This window comes from Schistocerca piceifrons, chromosome 2, assembly GCF_021461385.2.
Source record: "Schistocerca piceifrons isolate TAMUIC-IGC-003096 chromosome 2, iqSchPice1.1, whole genome shotgun sequence".
In the NCBI taxonomy this organism is placed as follows: Eukaryota; Metazoa; Arthropoda; class Insecta; order Orthoptera; family Acrididae; genus Schistocerca; species Schistocerca piceifrons.
The window spans coordinates 77,605,910-77,632,151 of NC_060139.1; the positions used below are offsets into that span (position 1 = coordinate 77,605,910).

Here is a 26,242-nt window from a genome sequence, read left to right on the forward strand (position 1 = left end):
TAGTAGATGAGTTTTACTATGTGGGGAACAAAATAAATGACGATGGTCGAAGTAGAGAGGATATAAAATGTAGACCGGCAATTGCAAGAAAAGCGTTTCTGAAGAAGAGAAATTTGTTAACATCGAGTACAGATTTAAGTGTAATGTAGTCGTTTCTGGAAGTATTTGTAAGGAGTGTAGCCATGTATGGCAATGAAACATAGATGATAAATAGTTTAGACAAGAAGAGAATAGAAGCTTTCGAAATGTGATGCTACAGAAGAATACTGATGATTAAATGGGTAGATCACGTAACTAATGAGGAGATACTGAAGAGAACTGGGAAGAAGAGGAATTTGTGGCAGAACTCGACTAGAAGAAGGGATCGGTTGGTAGGGTACATTCTAAGGCATTAAGGGATCACCAATTTAGTATTGGAGTGAAGCGTGGTAAGCAGATTCAGGGGGATGTAGGTAGAAGTCGGAATGAAGAGGCTTGCACAGGATAGAGTAGCATAAAGAGTTGCACCACACCAATCTTTGGTCTGAAGACCACAAAAACAACAACCACAACACGTAATGGACATGCAGTAACAACTGAAAATTTGTGGCTGACTGGCTTCTCCAATTTCGAACTATCTAATCATTTTACCTGACATCTTTGCATGTCGTAACCTCATTGATTTCACTGAATCACCCCATTAATTTAATTTCAGTTCATTTGGTAATACCATGTAAATAAGGTGAACAAACAACGTTTTGGTAGTACTTAGTTAAACTCAAAGAAATCCAGCTAGCTACATTGTCCACAACATAAGCAAATACCACAGAGTGACGTGAACCATCTGCACTACAGCTCTTAACGACAGTATGTAGGAAGGAGTGTGGTGCATGTGACGAGCCACTATTGAAGACATAGGTGAGTCACTCCAGTGAGCACTCTGCTACTTAGTGAAAAGTTGACCCTGGAAAACACTGTGTGTGTTTGTGTGTGTGTGTGTGTGTGTGTGTTGTGTGAACCTACGCTCGGGCGTGTGACTTACGGCTGCACTGTGGTGACCACCACCTATGAGGAGACGCTATATTGTTCAGTGTGCTAATAACAGCTGGCAACTAAATCTACACAGAATTAATTGACAGGAAGAATAACAACTGTCGACGCAGAACAGTGATTCACATCCATACACAATTCTTTTATTTTTTTCTTCTTCTAAACTTATGTATGGTAAGACTTGTCTATATTCGCAATTGCTGCCTGACACAGTTTCAGAAGTTGGCCATTGTATTGTCGAACTGTTCACAACTGAAGCCTGCTACTTTGTTCGTGTCTCCATGAAACAGAAAAAGAATTGTATAAAGTGTATTGTTCAGGATCAGCAGACAAGATATTCAAACGCAGATACTAGACGTTTCAACATATTTGTTTGTCTGTATAGAAACACATATTACAGGATTAAGATATTTTAACTTTCAAAAGACATAAGTTGAGAAAGAAAAGCGTTTTTATTGTCGCACCATACAGATTTTTCTCAATTAAAAGAGAAATACTTAAAATTTTTTGGATATGAAATATGTTTTATTAAATCTTTAAGGTCTTCCAGATTTCACGAGAATAAATAATAGAAATTTCATCAAAAGTGTAGCTTCAGAAGTATTTTCGGATCACTAGAATACACGACTCACATATTTCAAACATTCAGTAACTGTCCAGAAGGTTGAATACACAATTCACATTTTTCAAACATTCAATAATCACGCAGAAGATTTCACTAAACGTCCAGCGAAGAGGATCGTCCCTGTGACCTCATCCACAATGAACAAGATGAAGGGGTGGTCAGCCTTGAAGATGACGGGCGGTGGAGGCGGAAACAGAGGGAAGCTCGCACCCTCTGTTATGAGAACTGCAACAGGAGGAGCACACATGATATAACAGTCTTAGGAAACACACTGAGGTGACAAAAGTCATGTGATATCTCCTAACATCGTGTCGGACATCCATTTATCCGGCGTAGTGCAGCAGCTCGACGTGGCAAGGATTCAACAAGTCGCTGAAAGTCCTCTGCAGAAGTACTGAGCCGCAATGCTTCTATAGCCGTCCATAAATGCGAAAGTGTTGCCAGTGCAGGATGTTGTGCACGAACTGACCTCTCCATTATGGTCCATAAACATTCGTTGGGACTAATGTCGTAAACGCAGACCACACCATTAAGGAGCCACCACTAGCTTGCACATTGCCTTGCCAACCTGGATGTATATTTTTGCGGGGATCTGCGCTACACTAGAACCCTACCATCAGCTCTTACCAACTGAAATCGGGACTCACCTGACCAGATCACGGTTTTCCATGCGTCTAGGGTCCACCGATATGATCATGAGCCCAGGAAGGGCGCTGCAAGCAATGTCGTGCTATTAGCAAAGGTACACGCGTCGGTCGTCTGCTGCCATAGCGCATTAAGCCAGATTAAGGCGTTCGATACAGTTCCCCACAGTCGTTTAATGAACAAAGTAAGAGCATATGGACTATCAGACCAATTGTGTGATTGGATTGAAGAGTTCCTAGACAGCAGAACGCAGCATGTCATTCTCAATGGAGAGAAGTCTTCCGAAGTAAGAGTGATTTCAGGTGTGCCGCAGGGGAGTGTCGTAGGACCGTTGCTATTCACAATATACATAAATGACCTTGTGGATGACATCGGAAGTTCACTGAGGCTTTTTGCGGATGATGCTGTGGTATATCGAGAGGTTGTAACAATGGAAAATTGTACTGAAATGCAGGAGGATCTGCAGCGAATTGACGCATGGTGCAGAGAATGGCAATTGAATTTCAATGTAGACAAGTGTAATGTGCTGCGAATACATAGAAAGAAAGATCCCTTATCATTTAGCTACAATGTGGCAAGTCAGCAACTGAAGCAGTTAATTCCATAAATTATCTGGTAGTACGCATTAGGAGTGATTTAAAATGGAATGATCATATAAAGTTGATCGTCGGTAAAGCAGATGCCAGACTGAGATTCATTGGAAGAATCCTAAGGAAATGCAATCCGAAAACAAAGGAAGTAGGTTACAGTACGCTTGTTCGCCCACTGCTTGAGTACTGCTCAGCAGTGTGGGATCCGTACCAGATAGGGTTGATAGAAAAGATCCAACGGAGAAAAAAATGGCTCTGAGCACTATGCGACTTAACTTCTGAGGTCATCAGTCGCCTAGAACTTAGAACTAATTAAACCTAACTAACCTAAGGACATCACACACATCCATGCCCGAGGCAGGATTCGAACCTGCGACCGTAGCGGTCGCTCGGCTCCAGACTGTAGCGCCTACAACCGCACGGCCACTCCGGCCGGCTCCAACGGAGAGCAGCGCGCTTCGTTACAGGATCATTTAGTAATCGCAGATGCGTTACGCAGATGATAGATAAACTCCAGTGGAAAACTCTGCAGGAGAGACGTTCAGTAACTCGGTACGGGCTTTTGTTGAAGCTTCGAGAACAAACGTTCACCGAGTGGTCAAGCAGTATATTGCTCCCTACTACGTATATCTCGTGAAGAGACCATGAGGATAAAATCAGAGAGATTAGAGCCCACACAGAGGCATACTGACAATCCCTCTTTCCACGAACAATACGAGACTGGAATAGAGGGGAGAACCGATAGAGGTACTCAAGGTACCTTCCGCCACACACCGTCAGGTGGCTTGCGGAGTATGGATGTAGATGTAGATGTAGATGTCTTAACAGATACGTTCGGTGTACGTCCCACATTGATTTCTGCGGTTATTTCAGTCTGTGTCGCTTGTCTGTTGGCACTGGCAACTATATGCAAACGCCGATGTTCTCGGTCGTTATTTGAAGGTCGTCGGCCTCTGCGTTATCCGTGGTGAGAGGTAATGCCTCATATTTGGTATTCTCGGCACACTCTTGACACTGTGGATGTCGGTATGTTGTATTTCCTAACGATTTCCGAAATGGAACGTTCCATGCGTCTGGCTCCGACTACCATTCCACGTTCAAAGTCTGTTAATTCGCGTCGTGGGCCATAAACACGTCGGAAACCTTTTCACATGAGTCACCTGAATAGAAATGGCAGCTGCTCCAACAGCTGCTCCAACGCACTGCCCTTTTATACCTTGTGTACGAGCGCGATACTAGCGCTACCTGCATGTGTATGCATATCACCATGGTTCAAATTAGAGATGGGCAAACTAAAACACGTAACTGTTTCGAAACATATGAAACAGTACAATGTAATGTTTCGATACGCTGTTTCGAAACAGTGAAACAGTTTGTGTTTTGTAATCTAATAAACCTACCACATTTTATCATCTTGAATGACACATTTTATCATCTTTAATGTCTCTGTATAAGTATGTCCACATAAACACAAATGAGTTGCGAGAGCGGTAATCATATCGCAGAAAGTATGAAATTATCACTTAGGCGTCTTGGCAGTTTCGTATTTCTGCAGAAAATGCGCTGCTTTCGTGTCGTGTGGCTTTCATACTTTTCAATTGGCTGGGGACAGCCATAGCTGAAGACAGAAAGGCCACCACGAACGGAACTGGAGGTGGGAGCAAACTGCAGAAACAAAGGATATGCTACTGGGATTCCCACATTCCGTTAGTATGGGTAATACACCCATCCTGCTAATTGCCATGCACACAAAGGGAATCATTGAGGATAATAGGCACAGTGACTATAGACTCACAAATAACGCCAAATAATTCGAATAAATAACAAAATATAACAGAAAAAAATTTTGTCTTTCAAGGTGTTTCGAACCATGCTTCCTAGTCCTTCCCGTTCACCATTACACTATCAGTGATATGTCAAACAGATTGCTTGCAATTATACCTACATCAGATTTATGTATATGCCTAATAACTGTCACTCTACGCCTTTTTTTATTCAAAATGTTGTAGGCTTACTTACGTTTCTTAATATGATTACTGTACATGAACAGAGAAGCGTATGTTATCAAAAAGTGTAATTTAACTAAATGATTTTCACATATTTATTATTTTGAATGTGAATAGTATGCGTTGTTTATTGCTTGGTTAGTGTTTATAAAGCAGATGTTACGCCATTTCGGAATATGACAGTCAGCTAGAAACGAAGCTTTATTTTCGGATATCTTAAGCTTCATGCTATTGCTTGTCAAAAAGATTTTGACACTCTTGAAAGTGTTTCATGAAGTGGTATGTTAAATGTGTTTCAGTACCTGTGCCGAGCCCGAATCTCGTCAGACACAGAGGGGAATGAAACATCACTGTTTCGATACAATTAGTCCGTTCCAAGCACCGGTGGACTGAAACAGCCTTATTTTGAAACAACGATACAGTTTCTGTGTCTGGCTCGAGACCGAATCTGGCTCAGTTATCCGAGACAGGGGTGGAATGAAACACCACTGTTTCGAAACAGTGAGCCGTAGCCGTTCCGAAACACTGAAACAGTTCCACGTATCGATACACTGTATCGAAACATAGAAGCAGTGGCCAAGTCTAGTTCAAATGGTTCAAATGGCTCTGAGCACTATGGGACTCAACTTCTGAGGTCATTAGTCCCCTACAACTTAGAACTAGTTAAACCTAACTAACCTAAGGACAGCACAAACATCCATGCCCGAGGCAGGATTCGAACCTGCGACCGTAGCGGTCTCGCGGTTCCAGACTGCAGCGCCTAGAACCACACGGCCACTTCGGGAGGCCAAATCGCCATCCCATGGCTTTCGTCACCTCAGTGTAATTATACTATCAAACTTTTGTTAGTCCAACTTGATTGTAAAATCTCACACGTTAATGCTACGACCAGTCCAAGCCATTATACAAGCAACCTTCACGAACTAACTCATATCATCAGTGTGACAAATGTATCACATAGATTTTTACCTTCACAGCACTTCTGTCGCAGTATATGTTGAACTAACCCACCTGGGTTAATTAATTTAACAGAAGGACACCCTCACGTTTTATAACTATGAAAACTATAATTTTAAATATAAACTTGTATGCGCAACAGCGTGCTGCTTTGTTTTCATCGTCATAGTAGTTTTGAGAGGAAAGAGGATTGTTGTATTTATAGCTTATCAACTTATGATTAGAATACCACTATGGAATCTGAATCCTCTCATTCACAGATTAAAACTATGACAAATACTGTCATTGAAACTATTATACTCACAGGTCCAGCAGCTGGACAGAACTCTCCTGTACCCCTCATTTTAATGATCACAACGATTTTCTGCTCATCTTAAGTGACTTCATTTCCTAACCGATCTTCCGTTTGCAGTAACAGTAAAGGGTGAGGAGGAGATCGACAGAGTTTGGGAGGGGGGAAAGGAGGAAAAGTACAAATAGAGGGAAGAAGAAGTGGAGATGGACAAAGAGAGCGGGAGGACGAGATGGACAGAGAGAGAGAGGGGGGGGGGGGGGGAAGGAGATTAGGACGTATGTGTAATTCCCACACGTATTTAACAACTGCGAAGCGTTGCAGGATTCGTTAGTCTAATATACACTCCTGGAAATGGAAAAAAGAACACATTGACACCGGTGTGTCAGACCCACCATATTTGCTCCGGACACTGCGAGAGGGCTGTACAAGCAATGATCACACGCACGGCACAGCGGACACACCAGGAACCGCGGTGTTGGCCGTCGAATGGCGCTAGCTGCGCAGCATTTGTGCACCGCCGCCGTCAGTGTCAGCCAGTTTGCCGTGGCATACGGAGCTCCATCGCAGTCTTTAACACTGGTAGCATGCCGCGACAGCGTGGACGTGAACCGTATGTGCAGTTGACGGACTTTGAGCGAGGGCGTATAGTGGGCATGCGGGAGGCCGGGTGGACGTACCGCTGAATTGCTCAACACGTGGGGCGTGAGGTCTCCACAGTACATCGATGTTGTCTCCAGTGGTCGGCGGAAGGTGCACGTGCCCGTCGACCTGGGACCGGACCGCAGCGACGCACGGATGCACGCCAAGACCGTAGGATCCTACGCAGTGCCGTAGGGGACCGCACCGCCACTTCCCAGCAAATTAGGGACACTGTTGCTCCTGGGGTATCGGCGAGGACCATTCGCAACCGTCTCCATGAAGCTGGGCTACGGTACCGCACACCGTTAGGCCGTCTTCCGCTCACGCCCCAACATCGTACAGCCCGCCTCCAGTGGTGTCGCGACAGGCGTGAATGGAGGGACGAATGGAGACGTGTCGTCTTCAGCGATGAGAGTCGCTTCTGCCTTGGTGCCAATGATGGTCGTATGCGTGTTTGGCGCCGTGCAGGTGAGCGCCACAATCAGGACTGCATACGACCGAGGCACACAGGGCCAACACCCGGCATCATGGTGTGGGGAGCGATCTCCTACACTGGCCGTACACCACTGGTGATCGTCGAGGGGACACAGAATAGTGCACGGTACATCCAAACCGTCATCGAACCCATCGTTCTACCATTCCTAGACCGGCAAGGGAACTTGCTGTTCCAACAGGACAATGCACGTCCGCATGTATCCCGTGCCACCCAACGTGCTCTAGAAGGTGTAAGTCAACTACCCTGGCCAGCAAGATCTCCGGATCTGTCCCCCATTGAGCATGTTTGGGACTGGATGAAGCGTCGTCTCACGCGGTCTGCACGTCCAGCACGAACGCTGGTCCAACTGAGGCGCCAGGTGGAAATGGCATGGCAAGCCGTTCCACAGGACTACATCCAGCATCTCTACGATCGTCTCCATGGGAGAATAGCAGCCTGCATTGCTGCGAAAGGTGGATATACACTGTACTAGTGCCGACATTGTGCATGCTCTGTTGCCTGTGTCTATGTGCCTGTGGTTCTGTCAGTGTGATCATGTGATGTATCTGACCCCAGGAATGTGTCAATAAAGTTTCCCCTTCCTGGGACAATGAATTCACGGGGTTCTTATTTCAATTTCCAGGAGTGTATGTTCGTGGTCTTTGTCAGCATGCTGTGTCAGGTAATGTTTGCTAGGTTACATAACAACTACTACAACTAAGTTAGTTAGTAAACAATTTTGTGTAGCTTTGGAATAATATCCTGCCTCGATTTTATCTAATTAACTTATACATACATTTTACTTAGCTGTAGAAAGAAATAACAGGCCACAATAACCTAATTATTAATCTTCTAAACACATATTTCTGCAGTAAGACTTAAATATCACCGAGTTGTCATGTTTCGACTTATCAGTGTATTTTCACGGCGTATTGACTCATCCATTATATTTCAGGCGTGCGTAAACTCCAATTCTTCGACAGATATTTCGGTCAAATACTATAGTTCTACAGGTACAGGACTCGCATTTGCTACCTTAAAAACGAAAGTCGTATTATTGCTCTTGCAGTCACAGAAAAGAGAATAGCCAGAGATGAAGCAGGGGGCAAGAATTTGTATGAACTAAATACGTAGTTAGAAGCTCGATTTATTCCGGGATATACGAGGTGTATTACTAGGACCTGTTCTGCAGCGATGTCTTTGCCAATTGAGCAAACAGAGCAGCTGATTGCATGATTTTTCCAGTGTGAAACTGCTATCTCTGTTAATTAAATCCTTTGCCAAACTAACTTACACCGTTTACTCACCACCGAGTCCCAGAATAAGAAAGCAGACAGTAGAATTTCGGCGTTGTCATTCGGCTTAGAGTGGTCAATGTCGGTTCACTGCTATGCCATAGCCGAGTAATGGGCTGTAAGAGCGGGGTACACTTTTGGTGCTCCGTGCATCCCTCCTGGAGCGTATGCGGCGTCTGATCAGCCTATAGAAGGCCACATCAGCAGAGTAGCTCGTAAACACACCAGCCTTGCAGAGCATCACATTATCCTTGACATTACCCAAAAGTGGCGCGCTGTCTTCTTTGGAGGGCGAAGAGTCATTGTAACTTTATATGAACTATCTGAATTAATTTGACTATAAACTACTCATATATGATAGTGCAATTGTGGATTTAAATGTTTCTAGTTCGTCTTCTCATTCGTTAAGTTCACCTTCGGTGTTCAGGCTCGGTATTGATTATAGAATGAAGGCTTTCACGGCCGGATGACATACCTTCTGGTAAATATTTCGGTATGTGAGGTCGTGGTCCAAGAAACTCTTCTGTGCCTGACGTTTCGCCCAAGACTGCGCTGGACATCCTCAGAAGCGCTCCTCATCTGAGTCTAGCGACTGACCGTTCGGACGTCCGAGAGCGACATATACAGGGTGAGTCACCTAACATTACCGCTGGATATAGTTCGTAAACCACATCAAATACTGATGAATCGATTCCACAGACCGAACGTGAGGAGAGGGGCTAGTGTAATTGGTTAATACAAACCATACAAAAATGCACGGAAGTATGTTTTTTAACACAAACCTACGTTTTTTTAAATGGAACCCCGTTAGTTTTGTTAGCACATCTGAACACATAAACAAATACGTAATCAGTGCCGTTTGTTGCATTGTAAAATGTTAATTACTTCCGGAGATATTGTAACCTAAAGTTGACGCTTGAGTACCACTCCTCCGCTGTTCGATCGTGTGTATCGGAGAGCACCGAATTACGTAGGGATCCAAAGGGAACGGTGATGGACCTTAGGTACAAAGAGACTGAAACAGCACATTACGTCCACATGCTAACACCTTTTTATTGGTCTTTTTCACTGACGCACATGTACATTGCCATGAGGGGTGAGGTACATGTACACACGTGGTTTCCGTTTTCAATTACGGAGTGGAATAGAGTGTGTCCCGACATGTCAGGCCAATAGATGTTCAATGTGGTGGCCATCATTTGCTGCACACAATTGCAATCTCTGGCGTAATGAATGTCGTACACGCCGCAGTACATCTGGTGTAATGTCGCCGCAGGCTGCCGCAATACGTTGTTTCATATCCTCTGGGGTTGTAGGCACATCGGTACACATTCTCCTTTAACGTACCCCACAGAAAGAAGTCCAGAGGTGTAAGATCAGGGAAACGGGCTGGCCAATTTATGCGTCCTCCACGTCCTATGAAGCACCCTTCGAACATCCTGTCAAGGGTCAGCCTAGTGTTGATTGCGGAATGTGCAGGTGCACCATCATGCTGATACCACATACGTCGACGCGTTTCCAGTGGGACATTTTCGAGCAACGTTGGCAGATCATTCTGTAGAAACGCGATGTATATTGCAGCTGTTTGGGCCCCTGCAATGAAGTGAGGACCAATGAGGTGGTCGCCAATGATTCCGCACCATACATTTACAGTCCACGGTCGCTGTCGCTCTACCTGTCTGAGCCAGCGAGGATTGTTCACGGACCAGTAATGCATGTTCCGTAGATTCACTGCCCCGTGGTTTGTGAAACCCGCTTCATCGGTAAACAGGTAGAACTGCAACGCATTCTCTGTTAATGCCCATTGTCAGACTTGCACTCGATGATTAAAGTTCAAATGGTTCAAATGGCTCTGAGCACTATGGGACTCAACTGCTGAGGTCATTAGTCCCCTAGAGCTTAGAACTAGTTAAACCTAACTAACCTAAGGACATCACAAACATCCATGCCCGAGGCAGGATTCGAACCTGCGACCGTAGCGGTCTTGCGGTTCCAGACTGCAGTGCCTTTAACCGCATATGATTAAAGTCATCACCATGTAATTGCTGATGTAGCGACACATGAAACGGGTGAAAGCGGTGACGATGCAGTATGCGCATGACACTACTTTGACTCAGTCCACCGGCTCTCGCAATGTCCCGTGTACTCATGTGTGGGTTCATGGCAACAGCAGCTAACACACCAACTGCACCCGCTTCTCCTGTGACGGGCCTGTTACGGACCCGTTTGCGTGCTACGACCATAGCTGTTGCATACAGTTGGTGGTAGATGTTTTGCAATGTGCGGCACGTTGGATGCTCTCTGTCCGGGTACCGTTCTGCATACACCCTGCAGGCTTCAGCTGCATTTCGTCAACACTCGCCATAGATGAGTATCATCTCCGCCTTTTCAGAGTTCGAATACACCATGGTCACAGTTGCTACAACACTACACTATCACAGACGTCTGGTAACACGGTGTACTACAGTTGGTCTGCGTGCGGAGACGAATGCAGAATAACAATAGCAGCAAGCGCTACATGCGGACACTGCGACAGCTAGACCAAACCACAACTGTGCACTACAGCCACATTCGTAAACACGATCGTCATCGTAAACATGTCCCTGCAGATGCTGCTCGCCGACCGTGGCCCGTGTTTGTTACAACACGCAACTGAACGTCGGAGGTTTCAAGCGTCAGCTTTAGGTTACAATATCTCCGGATGTAATTAACATTTTACAATGCAACAAACGGCACTTATTACGTATTTGTTTATATGTTCAGATGTGCTAACAAAACTAACGTGGTTCCATTTAAAAAAACGTAGGTTTGTGTTAAAAAACATACTTCTGTGCATTTTTGTATGGTTTGTATTAAACAATTACACTAGCCCCTCTCCTCACGTTCGGTCTGCGGAATCGGTTCGTCAGTATTTCATGTGGTTTACGAAATATATCCAGCGGTAACGTTAGGTGACTCACCCTGTATACTGTAGGAGAGGGGGGGTGGTCGAAGTAACGCGTGATGAGCAGAGATAATCCCTGTCAAAACTAAAACTTAATTATCGATTGTTGTCTTGTCAAAGACAACAACAAACCAGATCTGACAGACAGAGAGAATAAAACTGAAAATCAGACTTACACAAGCGTCCTTCAGGAACTAGCCCTTGCCGTCAGTGTGGCAACATCTCTTGCCTAGTGTCCCTCGTTCGCAGCAGTTCCTTCGCTGCATCTCTTGGACTACTGCACCTGGATTATTAATGTAGCAGAAGGAAGATCCCGTATTTTGAGCTGTGTGCCGTAAGCTGGCAAATCTCTTCTTGTGTCGGGGGACTGGCACACCTTGGAGGTGGGTGGGCTGGCCCGGTCACGAGCGCCATAGGGATGTGGTGGCGGGAAGAGAGATGGACTGGGAGGGGGTCAATTGGAACGAGCCCTCAGGAACACTCATGCGCCCAGCAGCAGCGATTACTACGCACGATGTACGGCTGTTAAAAGGTTACCGAAAGGAGATGGCTGACAGACGGTACGCCCTGTGAATTTGAAGCATATTACCGGGTTGAAATCCGATGGTGTTTTGCACAATGATATACTGATACTAATGGCTTAAGGATCCGAAACAGCACAACTGTGGTGTGCGGCTGGACACACAGGGGAACCAGTGAGTGTGATGTTGTTGGTGAACATATTGCTGTTTATCGTACCTCGCCTTGCCTTGTTGGACGATCTGTGTATTCTAAACGATTCATAGCCACCACACATAATTTGTGTCCAGCGCCACGTTTTTATTAACGAAGTGCGTCAGTATTTGTTGTAAGTGCTTATAGACAGCGGCGTTAATCTTTGTTCGTTCTTGCATTACGCTAGTTCGTTGGGTCACGTTCTTTTGTTGTGACCCTTAGGGCCCTGTTGCCAGCCTGTTATGTGTGCGCAAGTAAGCACCTGGATGTAGATAAGCTTGCACCAAGCCTGTTATCATTTGTAGTAAACCTTACGGAGTTCAGCTGAGCTTTTATTGGTTCTTTTGTCAAACTGTTTGTTATTGTGCTGTAAGTGGCCACTGAGATCTGTCCCCAGAAGCTGAAATCTGGTTCTGGAAATTCTCCTAAAACTTTTGTTGTTTGATGAATGTTGTAACTGGTAGTATAGTTCAAGTTATAATTTATAGGTATCTGGCATAGAAGTCGGCCAATTTTTAAATTCATGGTTTGGGTGTTAAAGGGAAAAGTTTTGGCACTATGAGCAAAGGAGTAGTTATTGAACGCTTATGTGGTAAAGTTTTAATATAGTTTCCGTTCCAGGTGAACCTGTTGTGATATCATTTCTATTACTTGTGTCGGCCCGATTGCGGTGGCGTTCATGGACCGATACTTTGTATACAACTGAGGCGTCCGCCTACGTTGGTTGTGCTGTGTCGCCCAGCTGACTATCAGATTAATTCATGTTACATACTGTGTATATGCCAACTAGCTCTGCAGATGACGAAGAAATTGATGAAATGTATGATGAGATAAAACAAATTATTCAGATAGTGAAAGGAGACGCAAATTTAGTAGTCATGGGTGACTGGAATTCGATAGTAGGAAAAGGGAGAGAAGGAAACGTAGTAGGTGAATATGGATTGGGGGGTAAGAAATGAAAGAGGAAGCCGCCTGGTAGAATTTTGCACAGAGCATAACTTAATCATAGCTAACACTTGCTTCAAGAATCATAAAAGAAGGTTGTACACATGGAAGAATCCTGGAAATACTAGAAGGTATCAGATAGATTATATAATGGTAAGACAGAGATTTAGGAACCAGGTTTTAAATTGTAAGACATTTCCAGGGGCAGATGTGGACTCTGACCACAATCTATTGGCTATGAAATGTAGATTAAAACTGAAGAAATTGCAAAACGGTGGGAATTTAAGGAGATGGGACCTGGATAAACTGACTAAACCAGAGGTTATAGAGTGTTTCAGGGAGAGCATAAGGGAAAAATTGGCAGGAATCGGGGAAAGAAATACAGTAGAAGAGGAATGGGTAGCTTTGAGGGATGAAGTAGTGAAGGCAGCAGAGGATCAAGTAGGTAAAAAGACGAGAGCTAGTAGAAATCCTTGGGTAACAGAAGAAATATTGAATTTAATTGATGAAAGGAGAAAATATAAAAATGCAGTAAATGAAGCAGGCAAAAAGGAATACAAACGTCTCAAAAATGAGATCGACAAGAAGTGCAAAATGGCTAAGCAGGGGTGCCTGGAGGACAAATCTAAGGATGTAAAGGCTTAGCTCATTAGCAGTAAGATAGATACAGCCTACAGGAAAATAAAAGAGACCTATGGAGAAAAGAGAACCACTTGTATTAATATCAAGAGCTCAGATGGAAACCCAGTTCTAAGCAAAGAAGGGAAAGCAGAAAGGTGGAAGGTGTATATACAGGGGCTATATAAAGGCGATGTACTTGAGGACAATATTATGGAAATGGAAGAGGATGTGGATGACGATGAAATGGGAGCTATGATACTGCGTGATGAGTTTGACAGAGCACTGAAATATCTAACTCGGAACAAGGCCCAGGGAGTAGACAACATTCCATTGGAACTACTGTCGGCCTTGGGAGAGCCAGTCCTGACAAAACTCTACCATCTGCTTTCTTTACAGAGGAAGGGAAAAACTGGTAGAAGCCGACTTCGAGGAAGATCAGTTTGGTTTCCGTAGAAATACTGGGACACGTGAGGCAATATTGACCATACGACTTATCTTAGAAAATAGATTAAGGAAAGGCAAACCTACGTTTCTATCATTTGTACACTTAGACTTAGACTTTTGACAATGTTGACTGGAATACTCTCTTTCAAATTCTGAAAGTGGCAGGGGTAAAATACAGGGAGCGAAAGGCTATTTACAATTTGTACAGAAACCAGATGGCAGTTATAAGCGTCGAGGGACATGAAAGGGAAGTAGTGGTTTGGAAGGGAGTGAGACAAGGTTGTAGCCTCTCCCCGATGTTATTCAATCTGTATATTGAGCAAGCAGTGAAGGAAACATAAAAAATCTTAGGTTCGCCGGTGACATTGTAATTCAGGAAGAGCAGTTGAACGGAATGGACAGTGTCTTGAAAGGAGGATATAAGATGAACATCAACAAAAGCAAAACGAGGATAATGGAATGTAGTCGAATTAGGTCTGGTGATGCGGAGGGAATTAGGTTAGGAAATGAAACACTTAAAGTAGTAAAGGAGTTTTGCTATTTGGGGAGCAAAATAACTGATGATGGTCGAAGTAGAGAGGATATAAAATGTAGACTGGCAATGGCAAGGAAAGCGTTTCTGAAGAAGAGAAATTTGTTAACATTGAGTATAGATTTAAGTGTCAGGAAGCCTTTTCTGGAAGTATTTGTATGGAGTGGGTGGAGGTTATACTTAACAGCCGAACTAAGTTAGTAATTGGCTCCTTCTACCGACCCCCAGTCTCCGATGATATAGTTGCTGAACAGTTCAGAGAAAATTTGAGTCTCGTAACAAATAAATACCACACTCATTCGGTTATAGTTGGTGGGGTCTTCAACCTTCCCTCGATATGTTGGCAAAAATACTTGTTCAAAACCGGTGGTAGGCAGAAAACATCTTCCGAGATTGTCCTAAATGCTTTCTCCGAAAATTATTTCGAACAGCTAGTCCACGAACCCACGCGAATTGTAAATGGGTGCGAAAACACACTTGACCTCTTAGCCACAAACAATCCAGAGCTAATAGAGAGCATCATGACTGATACAGGGATTAGTGATCACAAGGTCGTTGTAGCTAGGCTCAATACCGTTTCTTCCAAATCCACCAGAAACAAACGCAAAATAATTTTATTTAAAAAAGCGGATAAGTGTCACTAGAAGCCTTCCTAAGAGACATTCTCCATTACTTCTGAACTGACTACGCAAATGTAGACGAGATGTGGCTCAAATTTAAAGATATAGTAGCAACAGTAATTGAGAGATTTGTATCTCATAAATTGGTAAGAGATGGAACTGATCCCCCATGGTACACAAAACAGGTCCGAACGCTGTTGCAGAGGCAACGGAAAAAGCATGTGAAGTTCAGAGGAAAGCGAAATCCCGAAGATTGGCTAAAATTTGCAGACGCACGAAATTTGGCACGGACTTCAATGCGAGATGTCTTTAATAGGTTCCACAACGAAACATTGTCTCGAAATCTGGTAGAAAATCCGAAGAAATTCTGGTCGTGTGTAAAGTACACAAGCGGCAAGACGCAGTCAATACCGCTAAAGCGGAGTTATTGAACGCAGTTTTCCGAAATTCCTTCACCAGGGAAGACGACTGGAATATTCCAGAATTTGAAACACGAACAGCTGCTAGCATGAATTTCTTAGAAGTAGATACCTTAGGGGTTGCGAAGCAACTCAAATCGCTTGATACGGGCAAGTCTTCAGGTCCAGATTGTATACCGATTAGGTTCCTTTCAGATTACGCTGATACAATAGCTCCCTACTTAGCAATCATATACAACCGCTCGCTCACCGATAGATCTGTACCTACAGATTGGAAAATTGCGCAGGTCGCACCAGTGTTTAAGAAGGGTTGTAGGAGTAATCCGTCGAACTACAGACCTATACCATTGACGTCGGTTTGCAGTAGGGGTTTGGAGCATATACTGTATTCAAACATTATGAATCACCTCGAAGGGAACGATCTATTGATACGTAATCAGCATGGTTTCAGAAAACATCGTTCTTGTGCAACGCAGCTAGCTCTTTATTCACACGAAGTAATGGCCGCTATCGACAGGGGATCTCAAGTTGATTCCGTATTTCTAGATTTCCGGAAAGCCTTTGACACCGTTCCTCACAAGCGACTTCTAATCAAGCTGCGGGCCTATGGGGTATCGTCTCAGTTGTGCGACTGGATTCGTGATTTCCTGTCAGGAAGGTCGCAGTTCGTAGTAATAGACGGCAAATCATCGAGTAAAACTGAAGTGATATCAGGTGTTCCCCAGGGAAGCGTCGTGGGACCTCTGCTGTTCCTAATCTATATAAATGACCTGGGTGACAATCTGAGCAGTTCTCTTAGGTTGTTCGCAGATGATGCTGTAATTCACCGTCTAGTAGGTCATCCGAAGACCAGTATCAGTTGCAAAGCGATTTAGAAAAGATTGCTGTATGGTGTGGCAGGTGGCAGTTGACACTAAATAACGAAAAGTGTGAGGTGATCCACATGAGTTCCAAAAGAAATCCGTTGGAATTCGATTACACGATCAATAGTACAATTCTAAAGGCTGTCAATTCAACTACGTACCTGGGTGTTAAAATTACGAACAACTTCAGTTGGAAAGACCACATAGATAATATTGTGGGGAAGGCGAGCCAAAGGTTGCGTTTCATTGGCAGGACACTTAGAAGATGCAACAAGTCCACTAAAGAGACAGCTTACACTACACTCGTTCGTCCTCTGTTAGAATATTGCTGTGCGGTGTGGGATCCTTACCAGGTGGGTTTGACGGAGGACACCGAAAGGGTGCAAAGAAGGGCAGCTCGTTTTGTATTATCACGTAATAGGGGAGAGAGTGTGGCAGATATGATACGCGAGTTGGGATGGAAGTCATTAAAGCAAAGACTTTTTCGTCGCTGCGAGGTCTATTTACGAAATTTAAGTCACCAACTTTCTCTTCCGAATGCGAAAATATTTTGTTGTGCCCAACCTACATAGGTAGGAATGATCATCAAAATAAAATAAGAGAAATCAGAGCTCTAACAGAAAGGTTTAGGTGTTCGTTTTTCCCGCGCGCTGTTCGGGAGTGGAATGGTAGAGAGATAGTATGATTGTGGTTCGATGAACCCTCTGCCAAGCACTTGAATGTGAATTGCAGAGTAATCATGTAGATGTAGATGTAGAGTGTAGCCGTGTATGGAAGTGAAACGTGGATGATAAATAGTTCAGACAAGAAGAGAATAGAAGCTTTCGAAATGAGGTGCTACAGCAGGATGCTGAAGATTAAATGGGTAGATCACATAACTAATGAGGAGGCATTGAATAGAATAGGGGAGAAGGGGAGTTTGCGGCACAACTTGACTAGGAGAAGGGATCGGTTGGGAATATATGTTCTGAGGCATCAAGGGATCACCAGTTTGGTATTGGAGGGCGGCGTGGAGGGTAAAAATCGTAGTGGGAGACCAAGAGATGAATACACTTAACAGATTCAGAAGGATGTAGGTTGCAGCAGGTACTGGGAGATGAAGGAGCTTGCACAGGATAGAGTAGCATGGAGAGCTGCATCAAACCAGTCTCAGGACTGAAGACCACAACAACAACAACTGTGTATATAGACACTAACTGCGCTGGTAAAGATATGACTAAATGTTCAAAGAAATGCTTAAATTTCACATTGTTTTAAAATTTTATTTAATTTTTTGTTTACTTAATAAATGCTTTAAAAGTTTGCGCTGCACTTATTGGACCCAGTTTCTTCTCCGTTTCTGCATGTGTAACAGTTGTGGCAACTATTTGTAATTAGTCACTACAAATGAATATTTGGTTAAATAGTGAGTTACATGTTTCATAGATGATCGAAGCGATGCGGAACGAGTCAATTTACAGGACACGATTAGTGTTACCATTAATGAACGCAACATCATTTTATTCCTACTCAAGCAACTTCAAAGACGGTTTCTTCGAAGTTTCCACTATCGACATTTGAGATGCAAATTATATAGTGTGATATGTAGACTGAATTAAATTGATCCGAAAATAGTGTATTCCTTTATTTTCATCAAAGGTTATACGATAGTGATTGCGGATACATGAAGTACTTGTAGGTGTTTTATTTCTTGAGAATTGCGTTTGGCAATGCTGGGAGTCTCACACACAGACAACAGATCAAAACATCACGACGGGCACCATTAAATTAACGCAGGTTGCAGAAGTGACGCCGATGCCAGGTAGGATAGCGTTCGGCTAAGGCTGTTGTGTGTACTGGACAGGGTGAGCTGACGCCCGTCGCCAGCCGACACAATACCGACAGCAGTTATCGCAGTCGTTGAAATTCTGCATGTGATGACAGCCGCTCCCATGTTCCTGAAGTGTTTTTCTGCGGTGCGGACGTTGTGAAGTACAGTAAAGGTCCCAGAAGGCGGGCAACAATGAGCCTTGGGCGGAGACTGCAGAGAAGACGGCGCCAGTCTGCCGATAGAAGAGCAACATACCGGTGGACGCTACGCAGGCTCCGTGAAAGCTACAGGTATTTATGGCTCCAGGCTCTCGGCAGAACAAGGCAGGCAAGGTGTGAAGATTCTATAAGTGTGAGACTTCCACTTTTTCTGCCCAAAAATACTTGTAGCTGGCACCTCATGCATATAAAGCAGATACGGATCTTTGGTGAATCGTGGGAAACATGCTAAGGCGTTCCTTTGAAGCACAGCTGAAACACGTTCCTTTCTTTAGCTGTACGTCTCCGTGCGCGAAAATGAGGAAATTTCGTTGGTCTGCCCGGTTTGACGTAGCAGTTTCGGAAAAATATTGAGAAGCGGGAGAATGCTCCACGAGAATTGAGTCTTGTGATTGCATGACTGCTCGTAAGAGGCTAGAATTGACTCTCGAAGAAGGGGCGAGTGTTACGAGGGAAAACAGAAGGAACTAAAGTGGCTCTTCGACTGCAGATAGCCGGCCAATGTGGCCGAGCGGTTCTAGGCGCTACAATCTGGAACCGCGAGACCGCTACGGTCGCAGGTTCGAATCCTGCCTCGGGCATGGATGTGCGTGTTGTCCTTAGGTTAGTTAGGTTTAAGTAGTTCTAAGTTCTAGGGGACTGATGACCTTAGAAGTTAAGTCCCATGGTGCTCAGAGCCATTTTTCGACTGCAGATAGCGAAAGAACCACTGGGAATTCCGCTCGCAGATTGCGGTGTGAGAAGTGCTCGTTTCACTTTGCAGATCAAACTGGAACTTGAAGTTTGGCGGGCAGGCAGCTTTTCGCGATTCACAGGCATCGTCCACAGTGGACGCCGACATTAGCGGACAACACACGACGCTGTTAAACCGATTGGTAATATCTGTCATTGGCTTAGGCGTGTACAGGTCGCAATATATTCGCTAAGGGTTAGAGTGTTAATGAATAGGAGGATGACGTCCTTCTGGCATGCATCGTTCCACGAACTCAAATTTTGGCAATCACTGTGGTCAGATCGCGGAAACAAATCAGTGTGCTAATAGTGTAGTAGCCTACCTATCGGTTTTGTCTTGAATCTCCCCTCGAATTAGTTATTTGTAACTATTTCGTGTTCTTGTGATAATTTGTCAGTGAATGGGATATTATTAAACATGTTCGTTTATACTTCAGCGCAATTATTTCACTCGTTTTGAGTGACAATTTATAATAAACAATAGACCATACAGCAACTTTGACTTTCATAACATACGTGTCTCACCTGGTCACAAAGTTAAATTACAGTCACTATCCCATCACCCTTTTGACGTATTTAGGGACACAATTTAGCCTTAATAAAAAAAACCTTGTGTAACAAATGATAGTTTACAGTCTCTGTTGGGCATATACATACCGATACAGGTTAATTACCTAAAGGTGTAGGCGGTACACTTAAAAACAAGTTTTTTTAAAATGAATGTCGCGTGAGGATCAGTCCAGTGGTGTCGATATTAGACACCAGCAACACGACTAACGGAATATCCAAGTTCTGATTATGCATAGTTTATTGTTAGACACTACAAAAAGCAAAACTATATGTAAAAAATAGGCAAGTACCGCGAAGTGATCTGACCAGATGGTATTCTTTCTTTTAATGAAAGAAAGCGCATGGGTCATATGGTCTACCACAGTTGTAATTGGCGAATCACATCAGTGAGCACTCTGTTGCTGAGTGGAAGTTACATACTGGACTCTAATTGTAGTCACAGAGGACTTCATTCCCTATGCATATCTCTGAAATGGTGATAGAATTACTTACAATTTGTTTCACTTTACAGAACCCTGCAGTTCGTTATAAATGAACATTTTTGACTTGATTTTTCATGCAGAAACACGAACCACTAATATAAACAGACCAAAGTTTATAGCACTATAAAGATATGGTACTTTATCTTGGAGATCATTCATACCTAATTTACACTGTGGATCAGAGATACATAGAGCATTTATAAAATTATTTCTATCTTTACAACATCTTATTAAAACTATTGCACTGTAAAATATATGGCAGTGACTAAAATAAAATAGATAAACTGTAAAATACATGGCAGTGATATATATATATATATATATATATATATATATATATATATATATATATATATATATATATATAGAGAGAGAGAGAGAGAGAGAGAGAGAGAGAGAGAGAGAGAGAGAGAGAGGAAGTGGTACAAATGTGAAATAACATTTTGCATTTTGTTTCTCATTCATAAATTTCTCCGTTTTTCAAGTTAAGAAAACAAAATATCTGTAGCACGTACATTGGAAAATATTTTAATGCTCCCTATGTTTTCGAAAACATACTACATTAGGAACATTTCTAAATCAGGCTTAACCTAAAGTTTGACATTTTTGCCACTTTAGATTAGTCCATGCCACCCACACACACCCAAATTAGCAGTCAATAGATCCATGTTGCACAGAGCAGACACAATGCCATTAAGCAAAGACAGGCTCCAATATGAAACTGAAGCCATCAAACAGATAGCAGCTGCAAATGGTTCTCAACGTACACTCATTGAGAAAATATCTAAGAAAGTTAAGAAAGGAATAGAGAGAAACATAAATAAGAACAACAAACAGACAGACACTAGAGCAGTATGCTTTCCCTACTTTGTTATCGCTTTACAAAAACCTACTAATGTGTTCAGACCATATATTGTAAGAGTTGCTTTCTCCACAAACAATAAATTAGGTAATAAACTGCCACACAATACAGAAACCAATAAAGATAAATTCTCCAACTTAGGTGCATACAAGATAAAATGCAGTCAACGCCCTGTACACTACGTAGGTCAGACCAGACGGAGCTTTCAAACTAGATTCAGAGAACACATTAATGCCTTTAGATATAACACACCCAATAAATCAGTCATAGTTACACACATTCAGGACACAGGACATTCATTTGACAACATAGAGGACAATCTAATATAACTTCACAAAATGAAAAAAAGTCACAAACTCAACATTTATGAAGAGCTGGAAACTTTTATTTCCAACAGAAAACATGGACAGAATGCTCTAAATGAAAAGCACTGAGACAGTGACAATGAGCTTCTTTAAGAGTTTTGTAGGTGTACTAGATGATGCATTGTAACTCTTTCTATCTTCTACTTCCTGAGTCAGTTATTAAAGAAAAATAAATAATCCCAAAGTACTTTAGAGACACAGTAAATTCATAACTAAGTCATTTATATATATGTATGTATTTAGTTTATCTATTTCATTTTATGTTCCTGTCACACATATTGCAATACAGTACTTTAACAAGATGTTGTAAGGAAAGAAATAATTATATAATTGCTATATGTATCTCTTATCCACAGTGTGAACTAGCTATGAATGCTCTGTGAGGCGAAGTACCGTATCTTTACATCACTACAACCTTTGGTGTGTTTATATTACTGGTTTCTGTGTGATAAATCAAGTCAATGATGATTTTATTTTATAACGAACTGAAGAGTTCTGTGCACTGGAACTGCCTGTAAGTAGCTCCATCACCATTTCCAATGTATGATCTTAGTGCCATATGACAACAAGTGCTTGTTATACTTTTTGTAGCAAAATAAAAGAAAAAAATACTACTAGCTGCATTCAGCTGGTATACAGGTAACAAGATATGCTGTTTTCCACCTGAAGATCAGAGATAAACTGTCAAAACGCGTCGTGGGAGGAAAAAAAGACTGACCCAAAAACTGACCAAAAAGGACTGACCCCACTGACCCAAGATAAATTTGTTTTATTTGAACTTTTATTGTCAAAACAGTCGCAGTTTCCTCAAAAAAACACTCCAACATGGAGGACATAAAGTTCTGTTCCGACTGGTCAACTGCTACCTTAGGAGAAGCGATAAAGATCGTGGCACATGTGATTATCATGTCGCTAATCCCTACAGACGTTATTTTTGCAGATAAATCCAATTGGTGGTGCTGCTTCCGTACTGAAGCACTTGACCTCCCCACCTCAGAAAAAAATCTTAGGAGTTAACAGGAACTGAACCGCGTTCTTTCGCTCCGAAGGCAGCGGCATTAACCATTTGTTTAACGAGGCGATGCGCTATAAAAACGATTATACAAAAAACGTCAAATTTGATATTGTGCTAACTGCATGGAGCAACTATAACTGCATCAAGTTTCTGAATCGAAAGAACGACATTATGTCCATTAACAACAGTGATTTACATGCATAGATAATTCTATTATTATTTCTTATTTCTTTCATGAGAACATATGGTGACGCATATTCTGACACCCAGCATAAGATGTCTCACCCAAAGTTTCTAACGACGACCAATTTATGGCGGAACCCACTCATGATTAGAAGCCTGAAATTATGTTTGTGTTTAGAGCAAATTAGAAAACGTTGTAATGCGTATTATCATCGCAAAGAGAGTAGTAAATAATTTCAAAATCTGACTCCCATTGGGAATTTTACCATCATCCTTTGGATAGAAACACTTTTTTCCAGAATTCAGAAATTACCGCTATTTAGGGGATGTAAGTTAGAAAACAAAAGTTTTGCTTGTGTTGACTACTGTTCTTAGTTTAAATAGAAATATTGTACATTCTTTGGGTATGAAAACACTTTTTATTAAATATCTTTTTTCAGCCAGATTTCAACACTAAGAAAAATAGCAATTTCACCAATTGTTTCTACAGGTTTCAGGATCATAAGAAATTAAACTTATATATTCTGACACCTCACTAATTATGCAGAAGGTGTCGCAACTCGTCCCGCGAAAAAAATCGTAGGGGTGACGTCATCCATAATGAAGAACAAGAAGGGGTGGTCGGCCTTGAAGATGACGGGTGGTGGTGGCGGAAACTGAGGAGCGCCCGAGCCACCCGCCACGAGAACTGCAACAGCAGGAACAGGCATTACTTTCTCTGTCCGAGGTGACAGTCCTACCACTTTTACTCGCACGCAAGTGTAAAACAGCATATCCAGGGCACTCAGACAGTGGGAGATGGAAAGAGCGTTGCTCACGAAACGCAATATTCGGGGTTTGAGTCTAGTACAACACATTCTACTCACACCGTGGTGATGTATTCCAGTAACTCCAAAAATGGTTCAAATGGCTCTGAGCACTATGGGACTTAATTTCTGAGGTCATCAATCCCCTAGAACTTAGAACTACTTAAACCTAACTAACCTAAGGACATCACACACATCCATGCCCGAGGCAGGATTCGAACCTGTCTGCACTATGGGACTTAATTTCTGAGGTCATCAATCCCCTAGAACTTAGAACTATTTAAACCTAACTAACCTAAGGACATCACACACATCCATGCCCGAGGCAGGATTCGAACCTGCAACCGTAGCGGTCACGCGGCACCGGACTGAAGCGCCTAGAACCGCTCGGCCACACCAGGCCGGCAGGTTGTATTTGAGTTTAGGATAATGATGGTGGTGATGAAGATGATGATGATCACGGAGAAATGAGGAGAGGCTCAAACCTTGTGCTGGCATACAAGCCTACGGCTCTCGCATACAAGGCCGCCGACCTTTTGACCTCAACTCGGAGACAGTACAACAATAGTTTCTCTCCTTGAGCGAGGTATGTGATTCTATACAGGACATTGGTGCGAATTCTTATCTGCTGAGGCTTCGGCACCCTTCCATCCGCAACCGTTGTCAACCAACATTTTCCATGAAAATTCGAAACAAACTTGTCCATCGTCTTCTGTCTTACCACCATCCTTCCGTGTCCACCTCGCTGCAGTCTTTGGCACGCAGCTATTCACTCTTTTTAACCACCAGTCTCTTGGTCTTCCTCTTCATACTTTTACCTTGCCTTTCACCTCATATATCGTTCTCGGTATCTTCTTCTCCTTCTCTGACACTCTTCATTCTTTAACTTTTCCGTTTTCGTCACTCCAATACTGTTTCTCAAGAATTTCATCTCTCCTATTTCATTTTGCTCTGTCTCTTCCTTTCATTATTCACATCTCCGAGGTACACATCGAGATTGGAACAGACTACACCCGATACATAACCATTTTATTCTTTTGCAGGACGTCCTTGCTGCGTATCAGGCTGCTAATAATCTCCCAGAATACTCTACTTCTCTTCCTCACTCATTTATTTCTTTATCGCTTCTTCCATTTTCCAGTACTAAGGTTTCCAGGTACCTGAAGCTCTCCAATTTTCTCAGACGTCCTCACCCCCAATTGTTCTTCTTTTTCGAGATAATCATTTCACACTTACGTATGCTACATTTCATCCGATATTCTTGTCCTGTTTCTTGCCAAATGTCCAACTGCCCCTGCACTATCTCCTTCTAGTTTCTGCAAATCATCAAATCCTCTACAAACACCGTCGCTTTCGTGGAGGTATGTTCCATCTTGCAACTAAATGATAGACAGTTTGTTTTTTGTCATACGCGTTTCGCTTCTTTCTTTTGTGAAGCATCTTCAGTGGTCTGTTCACATGCTTCTACTTCCAAAGTTACATTTTTCATGTTTTCTCTTGTTTTACAGATAAGGCAGAACTTTTGTAGCACAAGTTTCGTGAAGTTAAATTGCCTTTTGGTGTTACGATTTTCAGTGTTGCTATTCCACGTGTGTAGACCTGCAAACTTTCACTTTTCATTGTGGGTTCAGTACGTGTGTGTTTGCAATGTTTTGTGTTGCCAACTGTCGCTGGGTGTTTATTTTTCGTAATTCGTTTGTGTTGTGCATGTGGTTGGATATTTTATTTGTTTTGTTTTTGTTTGTATGTATATGTGTCTGCTTGTGTGTTATGTTGTGTGTAAATGTGTCATTCCTTTTTTCTTTAAAAAATGTCTGGAAGCGTTATTCTTTGTGTGTGTGTATGTTTGTGTGTGTGCATGTGTTTGTGTGTGTCTTTGCCATTCTTTGTGTTGTGTTAGTGGAATAACCAAAACCCTTAAAGTAATCACATCCAAAAATGACTTCCGATATGGAAAGGATGTTTACTTACAAAAAGGGGGCCTTCCAATGGGATCCCCAATATCAGGAGCAATTACAAACGTATTCGCCAGCCATATAGAAAACGCGATCTTCGATACAGTCATCACAAAGAAATATATAAAATTGTTTACTGGTACAGATATGCGGATTTCATAATTCTGGATGAACGAACAGAAACAACAGATATACTTCATACAGACATAAACAGTATACATGGAAACAGAATCACAAAAGCTAGTACATTTCTTGGATATGCCAAAAAGGGAGACAGCAATTAGCGCATATTTGACTTATTCAGAAAGCCAACAGTCCCAGATACACTTATACCGGCTACATCCAACCTGATACACAGACTAAATAACATCCCAATCAGCAAAGAAAACTATGAAACAGAATTACAAGCAATACAGCTCATAGCCACAAACAATAGTTGTAACACCTGTATAGTGCCTTCCGTAATGTTCGCACTTGTATTGACAGTGCGCTGACGCACGTTTTCAGGCGTTGACGGTGGAGCACGATAGCAAATATCCTTCAACTTTCCCCACAGAAAGAAATCCGGGGACGTCAGATCCGGTGA

The 26,242-nt window shown here is 42.7% G+C and overlaps 1 protein-coding gene across 4 annotated transcripts in view; it reads right to left on the bottom strand.

Annotated features, from left to right (window-relative positions):
* Window positions 1-26,242, bottom strand: part of LOC124776848 (serpin B3-like) — a 123,379-nt gene that overhangs the window by 14,997 nt on the left and 82,140 nt on the right. Inside the window, exon 8 of one of the 4 annotated variants that reach the window (XM_047252018.1) lies at window positions 1,463-1,879. The exons of 2 other annotated variants lie outside the window; for them this stretch is intronic. In XM_047252018.1, the coding sequence (XP_047107974.1) occupies window positions 1,731-1,879 (149 nt within the window). In that variant the 3' untranslated portion in view covers window positions 1,463-1,730. Of the gene's footprint in view, window positions 1-1,462; window positions 1,880-23,317; window positions 23,584-26,242 lie in introns of those variants that run through there. One more of the 4 variants, XM_047252019.1, reaches the window with a different exon arrangement.